The sequence below is a fragment of the Podarcis erhardii genome (assembly GCF_964252035.2).
Source record: "Podarcis erhardii genome assembly, chromosome: 4".
In the NCBI taxonomy this organism is placed as follows: Eukaryota; Metazoa; Chordata; class Lepidosauria; order Squamata; family Lacertidae; genus Podarcis; species Podarcis erhardii.
The window spans coordinates 97,307,133-97,320,839 of record NC_138508.1 but is presented as its reverse complement, the minus strand read 5'-3'; the positions used below and the strand labels follow the sequence as shown (position 1 = coordinate 97,320,839).

General features: G+C 40.4%; 1 protein-coding gene and 1 long non-coding RNA gene across 14 annotated transcripts in view; one reads left to right on the top strand and one right to left on the bottom strand.

Moving 5' to 3' along the window:
• LOC309339870 overlaps window positions 1-6,935 on the top strand; it is a 32,085-nt gene extending 25,150 nt beyond the window's left edge. Inside the window, exon 5 of the long non-coding RNA XR_014155585.1 lies at window positions 6,794-6,935. This is a non-coding gene — a long non-coding RNA (uncharacterized lncRNA). The remainder of the gene's footprint in view (window positions 1-6,793) is intronic.
• Window positions 1-13,707, bottom strand: part of MYCBP2 (MYC binding protein 2) — a 138,824-nt gene that overhangs the window by 68,366 nt on the left and 56,751 nt on the right. For all 13 annotated transcript variants that reach the window (XM_081857927.1, XM_081857917.1, XM_081857923.1 and 10 more), the window contains 17 exons: window positions 13,456-13,547; window positions 13,209-13,343; window positions 13,041-13,124; window positions 11,733-11,829; window positions 11,037-11,229; window positions 10,357-10,631; window positions 8,949-9,170; window positions 8,670-8,861; window positions 8,086-8,292; window positions 6,822-6,953; window positions 6,124-6,302; window positions 5,609-5,751; window positions 4,470-4,570; window positions 2,888-3,106; window positions 1,741-1,966; window positions 677-795; window positions 93-180 (listed from right to left, as the gene is read on the bottom strand). In XM_081857927.1, coding sequence (XP_081714053.1) covers window positions 93-180; window positions 677-795; window positions 1,741-1,966; window positions 2,888-3,106; window positions 4,470-4,570; window positions 5,609-5,751; window positions 6,124-6,302; window positions 6,822-6,953; window positions 8,086-8,292; window positions 8,670-8,861; window positions 8,949-9,170; window positions 10,357-10,631; window positions 11,037-11,229; window positions 11,733-11,829; window positions 13,041-13,124; window positions 13,209-13,343; window positions 13,456-13,547 — 2,704 coding nt within the window. The remainder of the gene's footprint in view (window positions 1-92; window positions 181-676; window positions 796-1,740; window positions 1,967-2,887; window positions 3,107-4,469; window positions 4,571-5,608; window positions 5,752-6,123; window positions 6,303-6,821; window positions 6,954-8,085; window positions 8,293-8,669; window positions 8,862-8,948; window positions 9,171-10,356; window positions 10,632-11,036; window positions 11,230-11,732; window positions 11,830-13,040; window positions 13,125-13,208; window positions 13,344-13,455; window positions 13,548-13,707) is intronic.

Here is a 13,707-nt window from a genome sequence, read left to right as displayed (position 1 = left end):
AGCACATCCTTGCCTGTCCTCCCTCTACACAAAGCAAGTGTTGCTAGTTTTGTGCCGAATCCAACAAAACTATCCCTATCAGAGAGACATACCAATGGGGAGTGCCAGATCTTTTTTCATCAACGCAGCTGCACATGCTCCTCCTAAATTGGCCAGCTCTTTTTCAAGCTGAATGATACCCTTAAAATAAAGAAGACAAAATGATTTTACATATGGTTTTAGGAACTCAGCAAATTCCCCCATATTCTCCTCCTGAAGACAAACTTAATATATCCACTTATAAACGAGTGCTTGGTGAGGCATGCATTCTGCAACCAGCAGGTCATTTTCAGTAACCCAGAACCCATGCATTTCAGCAATGTGCAAGGGAACCATGGCTAGATTAATGGATGGTTTTTCTATAACACTGGTCTATAAAATTAATGCAACACTTCATGGATTATAAAGTCCAGATATTTACACTAATAACTAAGCCCCCAGAACCTTTTGGTGATGAAACTTGGTTCACATTTCTATACCCTGGAGAACACATTAGAAAAGCCAACAATCAAAGTAGTCTCACATGCATACATCTAACAAATATTTCAGGTTAAAAATGAACTAAAGCAATACAATGAATCTGCATGTAGAAAATTATGATAATTTAAAAGACTGCAATACTTAAATGTATCCTCACCTCATCAAGTCCCGGGCTAAATTCATAACCAATTGCAAAACACTTGAAACCATAGAAAGAAGCCTTTTCATCTTTCACATAGTCTGACGCAGTTTCCAGTGAGAAGAGCGCCTCATTACCTAAGGGGAAATACTAGATTTAGGAAAGCAACAAACGTGGGCAACAAATCACCTACAATCAAATGCAAGATCTGCCTGTAATTTGAAATCCAAGCTGTGTACTTCTTTATCTTAATTCACAAGTAATTGTATTCATGTTGTTTACCACTGCTCTTTGTTACATGCCCTAGTATTTAACCTCTACTATTCTGGTACAGCACCCAGGGGATGTGGTTCTGGATTAAAACTAGAAGATAAAGAACTACACCCAGTTTTCTTCTTAGTTAATCAACATGATTTCATATTCAGTCATCAGCTGATCCTCATAAGCAGAAATGACATATCTGTGCACTAAGAAGATTCATGCAGTGGTACCTTGAGTTACAAACGCCTCAGATTACAAATGCTTCAGGTTACAAACTCCGCTAACCTGGAAGAGTTACCTCAAGTTGAGAACTTTGCCCCAGGATGAGAACGGAAATAATGCGCCGGCGGTGCAGCAGCAGCAGCAGCAGCAGCAGCAAGAGGCCCCATTAGCGAAAGCACGACTCATGTTATGAACAGTTTCAGATTAAGAACGGACCTCCAGAAAGAAGTAAGTTCGTAACTAGAGGTACCACTGTATTTGAAATATTTATTCACTATGCAAATCAATGTCTTATGATAGAAAAATCCCACCATTACATAACACCATTTAACAGATTATAACTTCACATGCATAAAGGCCAGACAAATATTTCATTTAGCTGAGGCCAGAGAATTTTTTAATACTACAGTTTAAGTCCATTTTAGCCATCCATTATATTATATATATATATATATATATGCAGGTTTTGGTGTCCTCGGGTGTCTTCCCGTGTTACACGGGAAGACACCCGAGGACACCAAAACCTGCATTCCTGTACCCGTGAAAATCTACGAAAGCAAATATATATATATATATATATATATTCCCAATGTCATTACCTGGAAGCACCAAGACCATTGTAGGCCACCCAGATGATCCTGAAAATTTCTTCAGTTCTATCCATGAATTGAGATTTTCATGAACAGAAGCCTGCTTTGGTCCAAAGCCTGAAAACTGGATGATTCGCGCAGGAATGAGCAAGCGAAGAACATCCTCTGATTGAGCAGTTCCGCACTGAGCGTCAAATTCTATTGTCATCCACCTGACACATTCTGGAAATGTCACCTGAGAAAAAGTTGGGAAATAAAAATATTTTCTCCTTAACTGGCTTATTGTTGTTGTTGTTGTTGTTAATGGCTGTTCACAATTAGGTTACATTCACAATGATGCTGAAGTTTATTTAAGCAAACAGAACTAAAATGAAACCTTGCAAACATTGCAAACATTGCTACAAGTGGTGCCCGCCCTGTGGAATCCCCTTCAATCAGATGTCAAAGAAATAAAAAACTACATGACATTTAGAAGACATCTGAAGGCAGCGCTGTTTAATAGTAATAATAATAATTTTTATTTATACCCCACCAGCCAAGACTGGGCTCAGGGCGGCTAACAAGCAATAATAAAAATAAGTTGAATGAATACAACTTAAAAACAAAATTAAAATACAACATTAAAATGCTGAAACATTAAAATATTAAAATGTAGCCTCATTGCAGGAGGAGAAAGGAAAAGAAAAAGGAAAAAAGAGGGGGGGAATCAAATTGGCTCCAAGCCAAAGGCCAGGCTGAACAACTCTGTCTTACAGGCCCTGCGGAAAGAAATCAGATCCTGCAGGGCCCTGGTCTCATGAGACAGAGCGTTCCACCAGGCCGGAGCCAGAGTTGAAAAGGCCCTGGCTCTGGTTGAAGCTAATCTAACTTCCTTAGGGCCCGGGACCACTAGGGAAGTTTTTAACGACTGATTTTTTAATGTATTTTTAATCTTTTGCTGGATGCCACCCACAGTGGCTGGGGAAACCCAGCCAGATGGGCGGGGTAGAAATAAAATAACAACAACAACAACATTAAATATCATGTGTTCCATTCTTTGCCATTTACACAACATTTGACATGGAGTACAAAATGAAACAAAACCTGCTTTGCAATATAATCCAACATCATACGAAACTCATAAGAAGAGTGATGCAGACTCCAATGAAGAACCTACCTTGTAATGGGTGACACATGCTGGCTTGTAGGGGTGTTCGCATTCAATGACAGCATAGTGGTTAGAGGTAGTACAAGCGGAAAGCCCTTGTTCCGGTTGGTTTCCTGTAGTGCTGTCGGTCGACTGGTTGGGGTTGAAGGCAGGAGGAGCATACTTCTGGTTCAAAACAGCTACAGATGGAAGCAGCTGCTGAACTAGGCCAAAAACCTCTACAGCAACCTGTCGCGTGATAAACATGACCACATGTTTGCAAAACTGAAAATGCATCTCGGTTTGCTTTACAGTGTTTCTGTAAATAATGTTACATTATCTCGACCTAGTTCTGATCTTTGGTGTAAAAGGGGTCACTGGTATTACCTGAAAGGTATTTTTACCTGAGCATTAAGACGACCCCTAGTGCTTGGAGGCAGGGACACTATCACTTCAAAGAACTTGTCCATGCCTTGTGAAGCCTCAGTACATTAATGACCAAGCTACCGAGTCTCACACTGAAACAAGGTATCCAGAACAATGCAAACAGCATACAGTGGTGCCTCGCAAGACGAAATTAATCCGTTCCGTGAGGCTCTTCGTATAGCGGTTTTTTCGTCTTGCAAGCCCATTGACAGCTTAGCGGATTAGCGCTATTAGCGGTTTAGCGGCTTTTAGCGGATCAGCTGATAAGCGGCTTAGCGGATTAGGAAAAGGGGGGGAAGGGGGGGAAACCCGCAGGAACTCGCAAGACATTTCGTCTTGCAAAGCAAGCCCATAGGGAAATTCGTTTTGCGAAGCGCCTCCAAAACGGAAAACCCTTTCGTCTAGCGGGTTTTCCATCTTGCGAGGCGTTCGTCTTGCGGGGCACCACTGTACATAATACCAAGTGGTCTCTGACAGTGCACAGATAACTAATGAGCCAACCAAAAAATACCTTAATGTTGTATAAGGCAGCCAGACCAGGTTGGGGCCTTGAAGAGATAAATACGCTCAAGTAAAAATATCATTCAGAGGTCCCTTTTCCCTTAAGTGTACCAAGTCCTCAGGCAGGATGTTCCCAAGCTAACCAAGTACAGGGCAGGTTTAGACTATCTATTGACAGGACCTATCTATTGCTGGACCACTTGCCTCCCAAAAGCTGCCTTAGACAAGGTGCAGAGATCAATTTTGCAGTGCTTCATTCAGGTGTTAGGCTTAGTGCAGGCCACAGTGTGACAAGCCACATGATGAGAGATATTTCGTTACAGCGCCACCAAGGTAAACTACAGACCTTGTGAAATGAATTGTGATCTTTGTCAGAGGTGGAAGATATAATGAGACATATACACAAATATGATGCACCATCCAACATGGCGCTAGACACCTGCTTGCCCAGTGAAGCAAGATGAAGGACACAAAAAGTGAGTCTGACTATCTAAAAGAGTTGATGTGAGAGAGACATACATTTACAGAGAGTGCCATGCTCATTCAGGCAGGTGGCGAGGAGATGGACAAACGGTTAGGAGGATTACCGCTTGTTAACGGAATTGAAAGGTAACCTCTGGGCAAAAATGGGTCCATGTGAAGCACAACTCCATCTTGAATGCTACGGAGACTGTTAGCCACATACCTTGGGAATAGCTGCAGCCACAGGTCCGATATAGGCAATGATAAGAGGAAGGAGCATATAAAAGAGACTGGAAGAGCTGAGCAGTTCTGGAATGTCATCCGCTAAAACAACAAGGACAATAAAAACCCTGAGATACTGAGATATGAAGATACCAATCATATTCCACTACTTAAAGCAGAACAATTAAATTACTCATTAAAGGCATGATCAAGCTAAACATCTGGCGTCCTATCCATTTCAGTGGGAGAATTAAGAATGTGCTCAAATCTCTCACACTGAAATTAATGATTCTTATATACACTTGTTCTCTGGCTGGACCATGTTGTATGAATTTAAACCACAATGTTTACATTTTACATTATTTTATCCAATGCTGCAAAACTGATATCTTCTCACTCAATTGTGTATTTTGTATCGCTTCTGAATCTCATTTTAAAAGAACCACCTTGCCTTTGGCAAAACAACCACCCAGCAGGTGACCCATAGAAGTGATGTTTTTTTCAAATTTTAAAATGACAAATTTTGGGGTTGGGAGGAGACTAAAAAACCTTCAGGGGTCCGATGCACCATGAGCTAGTCATCCCTGGATTCAGATTTGGGTATTAACTTTCTTTCTAATGCAAACTGTTGCACCATTTATTGTGTTTATTACATGCAAAAATTTAATAAGTGAAGATGTCACATTACAGAACCTCACTATCACAAACGGATCTTGAATAAGTAGAATCCAGGCCTCTTTTTTTTGCTCAACACACAACAAAAAGGGACAAAATAACCATAGTGAAAATACCATCAGTCTCGCCATACACAATTAATATAAATTTCATAATCCTTAAAACTGTAATGGTCTCTTCTTTTTAAACCCGACTTCCCATCTACTCCATAATTCAAAACCATTCTTAACTGCCAAGACATGTTATTACTGTCATCTCAAGTTACATCAAAATATGTTAAATCGTATAACTAGTGAATGATATTGCTGGAATTATTCAAAAGCTGCTACAGATTTTAAGTCAGTATTATTAATTTTCAAATATGTTTTAAATACTTCCCATTTTGAAATGAATTCTTTCCTTGGTTTGTTCTTTAGTTTTTCGGATAGACTATCTAATTCAGGCCTTTTTGCAACATATTCTTACCGTCTACAGCAAGAGCCCTGTGTAAAAGGTCTTTAGCAGCTCGTACCACAGCACTCACGACAGAAAGTGCTCTGCTACAATTTTTATCTTCTTCATTGGCTTTACTTAAGAGTTGTGACTGTAGATCACCATCATACTCGCTTCTAGAAAATGAAACCAATAAAACATGAGCAACTCTCAGGGAGTATCAAGTAAGATGAGCTAATACAGAAAAATACAACGCTTTTCCACCACGTCACCAGACATATAGATATTTAAAAGCATCCTTCAGCCTGTCCTATATATGATATATTCTTTTCTCTCTCTTTATCTTTGTGTCTATGTGTGCAAATAAATATATAAAATATCTCTTCATGACGGGCTATTTTGGATAGTTCTTTTTCGAAAACAGTAAAGCAAGCACTATACCAAAACAACATTTCTAAGTGAAATAAGGTGGAATGCAATGCCTCGAACTGATTTTTACATGTTCAAAACCCACACAAATTCACATAATGCAATTATATAGTTCATACCTGTAATAGAGAATCTGTGGGATCTGTCCCCGTGTTTGATTTGTGCCATTGCTGCTCAAACTACACGTACTGAAAGTGAACGTTACACCATCTGGACACTGAACAGTGGTCATCCCTCCATCCCCATTAGCTGTCCGACTCCCGTAGTTCCTCAGACGAACTGCATATTTCACATTCTCCTTCAATTAAAAGCCAGGAAAGAATGCAATATTAGACTAAGCAGCAACATTTTGCTTGTTTCATTTTACATGAGCTGTCCTGAAATTTTAAGGGAAGACGAAACTTCTCCAATAGCAACAGCCTCTGGGAAAAGCATGTTTGGAACCAGTGGATTTCTGGCTGAGGCAAAAATGTTTCCTTGGCAGCAGAGCTACACCGGCTTAGGGTTGCCATACGTCCAAAATTTCCCGGACATGCCCAAGATTCCAAAAGTGAAATCACCATCCGGGCAGATTTTGAGAAATGTTTGGGGTGTGTGTGTGTGCTCAGTCCACAGTAGCTCCACTCCTGAATGGATTTTTGATCTGAATACTTTATGCCGGTTTAATTTACAGAAATCTTGCTTTAAACCAGCTTATTGTGTATAAGATTGCTCCCTAAAATGTTAATCAGCAAATAAATTGTTGAATTGAAATAAAATACATACACATAATGCAGATATATTTTTCAGTTGCAGGAAAAAAAATTGTTTGATCTACCTTCAGAGGAACAACTTTGTCAAGTTTAATTTCAGCAATATCACTCGGGGAGTCATCTGTAGTATACGTCCCTTTAACTAATTCTAGAGATGTCCATCTGTGAGAATGAGTTGAATCTCCTGTATGATCACTCTATAAATAAAAAGAAGTAAAGGTAAGTATTTAAAGGTTATGTAAAAAAATTAGTCTGGATATTCCTCTGCCTGTTATCTGTAGTTCCACCACCCCAAAGTCCCCTTGTTGCCCCATATATTTGGAACTGCCTCCTAGAAAACTTGTGTGATTCTCTTTCTTAAAGGTAAAGGTAAAGGGACCCCTGACTATTAGGTCCAGTCGTGACCGACTCTGGGGTTGCGGCGCTCATCTCGCTTTACTGGCCGAGGGAGCCAGCGTACAGCTTCCGGGTAATGTGGCCAGCATGACTAAGCCGCTTCTGGCGAACCAGAGCAGTGCATGAAAACGCCGTTTACCTTCCCGCCGGAGCGGTACCTATTTATCTATTTGCACTTTGATGTGCTTTTGAACTGCTAGGTTGGCAGGATCAGGGACCGAGCAACGGGAGCTCACCCCTTCGCAGGGATTCGAACCGCCGACCTTCTGATCGGCAAGTCCTAGGCTCTGTGGTTTAACCCGTGTCCCTTTTTCTTTCTCATGCCTGCTCCAAACCCACCTTTTAGGTACAGCCTTTGGGCTCGATCCCTAGTTACCATGTCCTACTGTAAACTTAGTCTAAGTACACGTAAGTGAAACAACCACGTACTGCTTCCCTGTTTACACCTGCCTCCACTTCCCTCCCCATTCTTCTGCTGTTTCTCCTGTGTTAAATTTGATTGCAAGCTCCTCGGAGTAGGGAACAGTTTCTGCCTATCGCCCCATTCCATATTTTGTCCTTGAAGATAATTTTTTAATGTTACTTCCCCTCACAATTGCCTGCCCTTCAGCATTTAAACCGCATTCCTCAGCACCCCTAAAAAGAAAGTGTGAGCTTCCAAGCCATGTGCTTGACAAGAACTAAGGTGCTTGCTTCCTAGGGATTCTCCAGCCTCCTATTCTCTACTACCGCAACAACTCTGACATATATCGTACAAGAGAGGGGGATATTAACATTATATTTAAACTGGGCTGCACTGTTTTGGGGTGAGGCCCAGGAGTCCAATGTTTGCAACAGTTTTATGTGAATTTTTTATTATTACTATTCTAGCAGTAAAGGCAACAACGTAGTTGAATTGCAGAGGCTTTTCATGAACAATTGTGAAGTACATACATCATCAACTAGTACTTCCAGTTCATATTCATGGATTCCTCCTCCTCCATAGACAGAGAATCCTACAACAATAACCCCAGGTTTGTCCACAGAGAAGCAAATTGCATCAGGGGATCCATTCCCTGTGTTCCAGCTTCTTCCTTGGCTTGTTTTTGTGAATCGATTTGGGCTTGACTTGACAGAATGAAGAGAATTAAGTCCATCAACCTGAAAAGAAGCAGGACAGCAATTAGCAGAGAAAAATCCAATTTAAGGCTATTTTAAATTAGATCCTTGCTTCTAAATCAACTTACATGAATGAAACTGTCCTATCAAGCACTATTCCTTAATAAAATAATCCATTTATCAGCGAACTGTTTAACTATCCCTAGAAAAGAAAATGACTAAAGGAGCTAGGAACACCTAGTTTTATACGGACAACACATCTAACAAAATCCACTACAGGCTTTAAATTGGTTGCATGATTTCTGGAATGAAATATGATTCACTCGTGAAAGAAAAATATCTAAATATGGAAATGCTGTCTTATTTTAGCATGCACCTATCAATCCAGAGACAATGGGATTATGAATTAACCACATTACCTCCGATCCCAGTGCAGAAGCTGTGAGTTCACTCACAATACTGGCAAGTAATCCACAGGTGTTAGAAACCAGGTGTGCAGAGAAAAGTTCGTTTTCACGCCTAAGGCTATTTCTTACTGGCAACACGACAATCACCAGCATCTTTTCAAGTACTTCCCGAAAGCTTGTCATCCCTGAGATATTTTCTTCACTCTGTAGAACAAATTGGCACATCAGAACGGAATGTCTCATATCAGATTATTATGATATACGCTGTGTGCTTTTGTAGCTGATACTCGCCTGACTAAGTTTTTCCATGTGTGCTACCAGCAGAGGGAAGCGATGGGCCAGCGCAGAGTCATTTTCAGTGCTAACTTGTTTCACCATAGAATGCAGCAAGACTTCACCATCGTAAGCAATAGGAAAGATGGAGGTCAGTTTCACAGATGTGTGGCACAGGGCTGACATCACAGCTGCGAGAAGCCTACTGCTTGATGTCTTGAAGTTTGCTTCCTGGATATCCTTAAAATAAAATAAAAAAATGCTTGTAAAAATGGCATAGCTGAACAATGCAAAACAGCCAGTGTAACTTCTTCTATTCTGCCATTACTCTTGGCCACTAATTTTATGATGATACGTATTATAATATATATACATACACACACACACACACACACACACATATATATATATATATATAGCCTTCAGAGTCCAGTACGCAGATGGTTAAAACACAAAACAAGGGTTGGATGCATGGCAGAAGGAAGGGATCACAAGTGCTAGTAGTCAATTCCTAGTTTTTAAAAAGAACAGAAGGTTGTGTTGAAATGACTCTTCACCTGCTGCCCCTCAAAAGTGCAAAAGGGTGAAGGTTGCACATGTGAACAACCTTTATGCCACAGAGCATGGGTAGGCAAGCTAAGGCCCGGGGGCCGGATCCGGCCCAATCACCTTCTAAATCCGGCTCGCAGATGGTTCAGGAATCAGCGTGTTTTTACATGAGTAGAATGTGTGCTTTTATTTAAAATGCACCTCTGGGTTATTTGTGGGGCATAGGAATTCATTCATTTTTTATTTTTTATTTTCAGAATATAGTCTGGCCCCCCACAAGGTCTGAGGGACAGTGGACCGGCCCCCTGCTGAAAAAGTTTGCTGATCCCTGCCACAGAGGAATATCTCTGACAAAGGGAAGAATTTCAGGAGCTAGTACTCAACCTTCCTGGCAATGAGTTTTGCGGGCTGAGTAGGGGAAAAACAGCATAATGAAGTAGATCAGAAGAGGAAGCTGGCAAGCAGCAGGAAAAGAAGAGCAGGTGGTGAGTTGTAGGCCAAGGTGAGAGCAATGAAGTGAGAACTAGGAGCAGGAATGTTTAGAATGGTCCTGCAATCGCCTTCCTTTGTATAATGTATAAAATGTATACTTTATAGTTTTAGCCTTTATGGATAGGAAAGCAGTAAAGTAAAATGTTATAGGGCAATTTGCAATTGGAATTAAAGGATGGGACCAAACTGAAAACCAGAGGCATTAGTCATGATAACTGCATACTTAGAGACTCACTAAATGTCATACGCTGGGGAAAGAATGAGCTACCGAAATGTTTCATCTTTTGGTCAAGGATGCTGTGTCTGTTTGAAAGGTTAATGTCAATGTTTCACAATATTGCTTTTGAACTGTTTTTAAAAAATATGTACAAAGACTTTTCAGTACCTGATCTAAACAATTTAGCAAGTCACAAAGGCAAGCCCATTGTAGAGCTGGTGTCGGGTAGAATGAGTGAAAGCAGGCTGTGAAAGTGTTATGGCACTCCTGAAGAACAGCTTCTAGAAGATTCAGTGGCTGAGTGAGGTATCCTTGGGGGTCGTTGTCCAACTTGATCATACAGTGATCTACTCCTTCAGATAAAATTTTTCTTAGTAAGGTTCTAGTCTTCCCAATGCAGTCTGCCAGCTTGCTAGTTTCTTCAACAACGGCTTTCGTAGTAGCTGGAAAGAGAAAGACAGTTACTAACAAAATGGCAAACAATAAACCAATCAGATAATTTGACTCTCCTTCCTTGGGATGTTTTTAAGCAGAGATTGGATGATGGTTATGTATGATCTAGTTGAGATTCTTGCATTTCAAGGAATTGGACTAGATAACCCCAGAATCCCTTGCAACTCTACAATTTGATCGTGCTACGATTCTATGACTTCAGTTCACCGAAGAAGAAAAAGGCATAGTGAATATTACATCTCCAAATAACATCTACTGAAAATGGGTTTCCATTTTCTCAGACCAGTAGCTAGATTTTAAATCTGCTTTATCTTGTGGTGGGTTTATTTTGCTCTAAATGTTCCCTTGAAAACTTGGGTTTCATGCACTTAAGATATTTGAACTTAGTATATTACCTGACACAGGGTATATCTCACACGTATAGACACGCAGTAGCCTCAAGCAACAAGTGCCAACGAATCGCAGCCTTTCTAAATCCAAAAGGGTAGCTGTATACTGGAACCCTTTCAATCCTCGAAGCTCCTCTACTCCCAACACTAAGGTTGTCCAGCTCCAATGAAGAATGCTCAATAGTGATTCAAAACACTCCTGTTTCAAGACAAGTTGTGGAAGAAGCAAGGTGACCAACCCCAAAAAGAAACCCCAACCACCTTCAGATAAAAGAGATTTCTAGCCCGATTCCTTGTCTAATGCCAGTGTCCTCAGCAAACTGCTGAGGATGCATGAGAATCTCTACACACCAGTAGAAATAACGATTGCAGGCAAGAGAGGTCCCAGAACCAGGTAGAAAAAAATTCAAAATCCACCCACCCACCCATTGGAATGCTCAATTAGTGGGAACAATAGAAGCATCTAACAGGATACCAGAGAGTCTGACTCAGACAACATATGATGAAGGATCCTGATGGATAAATAACCTCACTAATTCAGGATGACATTAAGCATTGCATTGGACACAACAGTTTTGTGCAAGCATGGCATGTTGCAAGCAGCGTTAATTTAAAATATGCTTTAGCCTACGTTCTATTAACCAATTTTAGATGAACAAACTAGGATGATCCTTGTATGCAACACACTTGACAGATACTTACCACTGAGACAGTTCTTGCAAAAGAGCGCTTTAAAATGTGCACAGGCTCACTTGTTTGCTGTTTTCCTTTTGAGGCACTGCCATCGCTCGTTGGCAGCCTGAAAGCAAAAAAAAAGGGGGGGGGGAGTATAATCCCACACTTCTTTACTCTAGATACTAGAGTATAGAAGTAGAATTTATAAACATTTGCACATGCTGTCAATTCATATGGTAAAACTGGAGAATACACTAAATGTGGTCTTTCAAAGAATATCAAGCAGTCTTGATCCTCAAGATATATATTCTATCCATTCAGTAAAATACTTCACTTTCCTATTTCACACAAGTTTTCTGCTAGGCTACAAGAGAAAATGAGAAAGTTGGAAAGCCCTGTTCTATGAGTGGATCCTAGCAGTTCTTAGGATCTAAGCTCTTGATAACTGCACACTCTATTCTTTCTCTTTTTGGAGGGTCAAAGCCCTACTGTAGATTAAATCAGCCAGCTGCAAGGTCTTTTGGCATAAAGAGAGATTTATGTCCTTCTAACTGCAGACTGTGTGTTCCCTCAAGTTGCTCCCAGGATCAAGGGAACCTGCTAGAATAGTATTCTGTTTAAAGTAAGGGATGCAGCTGCAGGTGGCTTGGGCAACTAGAAGAAATCCAGTGCAGTCCTGTGTGACATCTACTATTATTAGTCCTCCAAAGGAGCCCAGAGCAGAAAACATATCAATATTAATAATAAAACAAAACTTTTATTAAAGTTTAGAACTCCTAAAAAGCAATCCCCCCTCTCATACTATTAATTCCAGGACTTCCAGAGACAGAAATTTCAGCCATCAAATGCCTAGGTAAACAGGCATGTTTTTAAATTTCTCCTAAAAGTTACCAGTGACGGAGACTGACTCACCTCAGGAGGGCATGTCACAAATTGGGGGCTGCCACCAAGAAGACCCTGTCACAGCTAACCAGGCAACCCAGTTTAACATGTTCATCTCATCCAGGGAGAACCAGATATAAATCTTATATAGCGATGCTCACTAGGTACATTTGGGATAGTTGCCATTGCTCAGGTTAAACTAAAGAAAAAGTTGTAAGAGTGGAAAAATTGGGATAATCCTATACATGTCACTCCAAACTCTTTGTAGGAAGGGTGAAATACAAATGAAATAAAAGAAAGGCTGAATAACCACTTCATCTTCATCGTACAGAAAAGGATACAAAACTGCAATACTGACTATCGTAACAAGATGTTTCAGTGAATGCTGTATTAAACTGTCCCCCCTCCAAATGACATCTATCACTGTTTCAGGGGTTTTTTTTAAAGCATTACCTGTACAGCAACTGGGGAATCTGGCCGGCATTAACATCTGTACCATTATTCGATTTCTTTGAACTCTTAAACTGGAAGACGACACTGAAGAAGAAACGTTATTCAAACACCAGTTACATGGCTTCTTCTGAACCTCAAAACAAAACATCCAAGAAAGAAAATATTTACCCATCATCCGTAGTAATAGATGCTTGTCCATGGGACCCACAATCACTGCTAGGGCCAGATACTCGTGCCCAGGCTACATACCACCAACCAGCTTGCAAAAGAACTGGTTCATCAAACATCATTGCATACTTTTCCCTGAGAAAAAAACACAGATAGAAATCTAATGTTATCGTTAAGTGTTTCACAACAAAATGAACTTTATGTGCATTATCTGTTCATCCTGCTTAAGGCTCTTCCTTCATTTTACCTTGCAGCACAATCATACGCCAAGACATCCGTTTCAGCAAGAAGGTCACCATCTGTCTCATGATCGCCTCCATCCGGACCCAATTCAAACAACTGAAAAGAGAAGCCTTTAAAAGTTTTACTTTCCTGCCTTATTAGTATGTCATTCTACCCCACCCCCCGAAAAAATGTGTTGCGTTGAAGGGTGGTATGAAACATAAAACACATGTATTTATTTACCACAAGTTTTCTCTTGTTTTCAAATTTAGTTTTC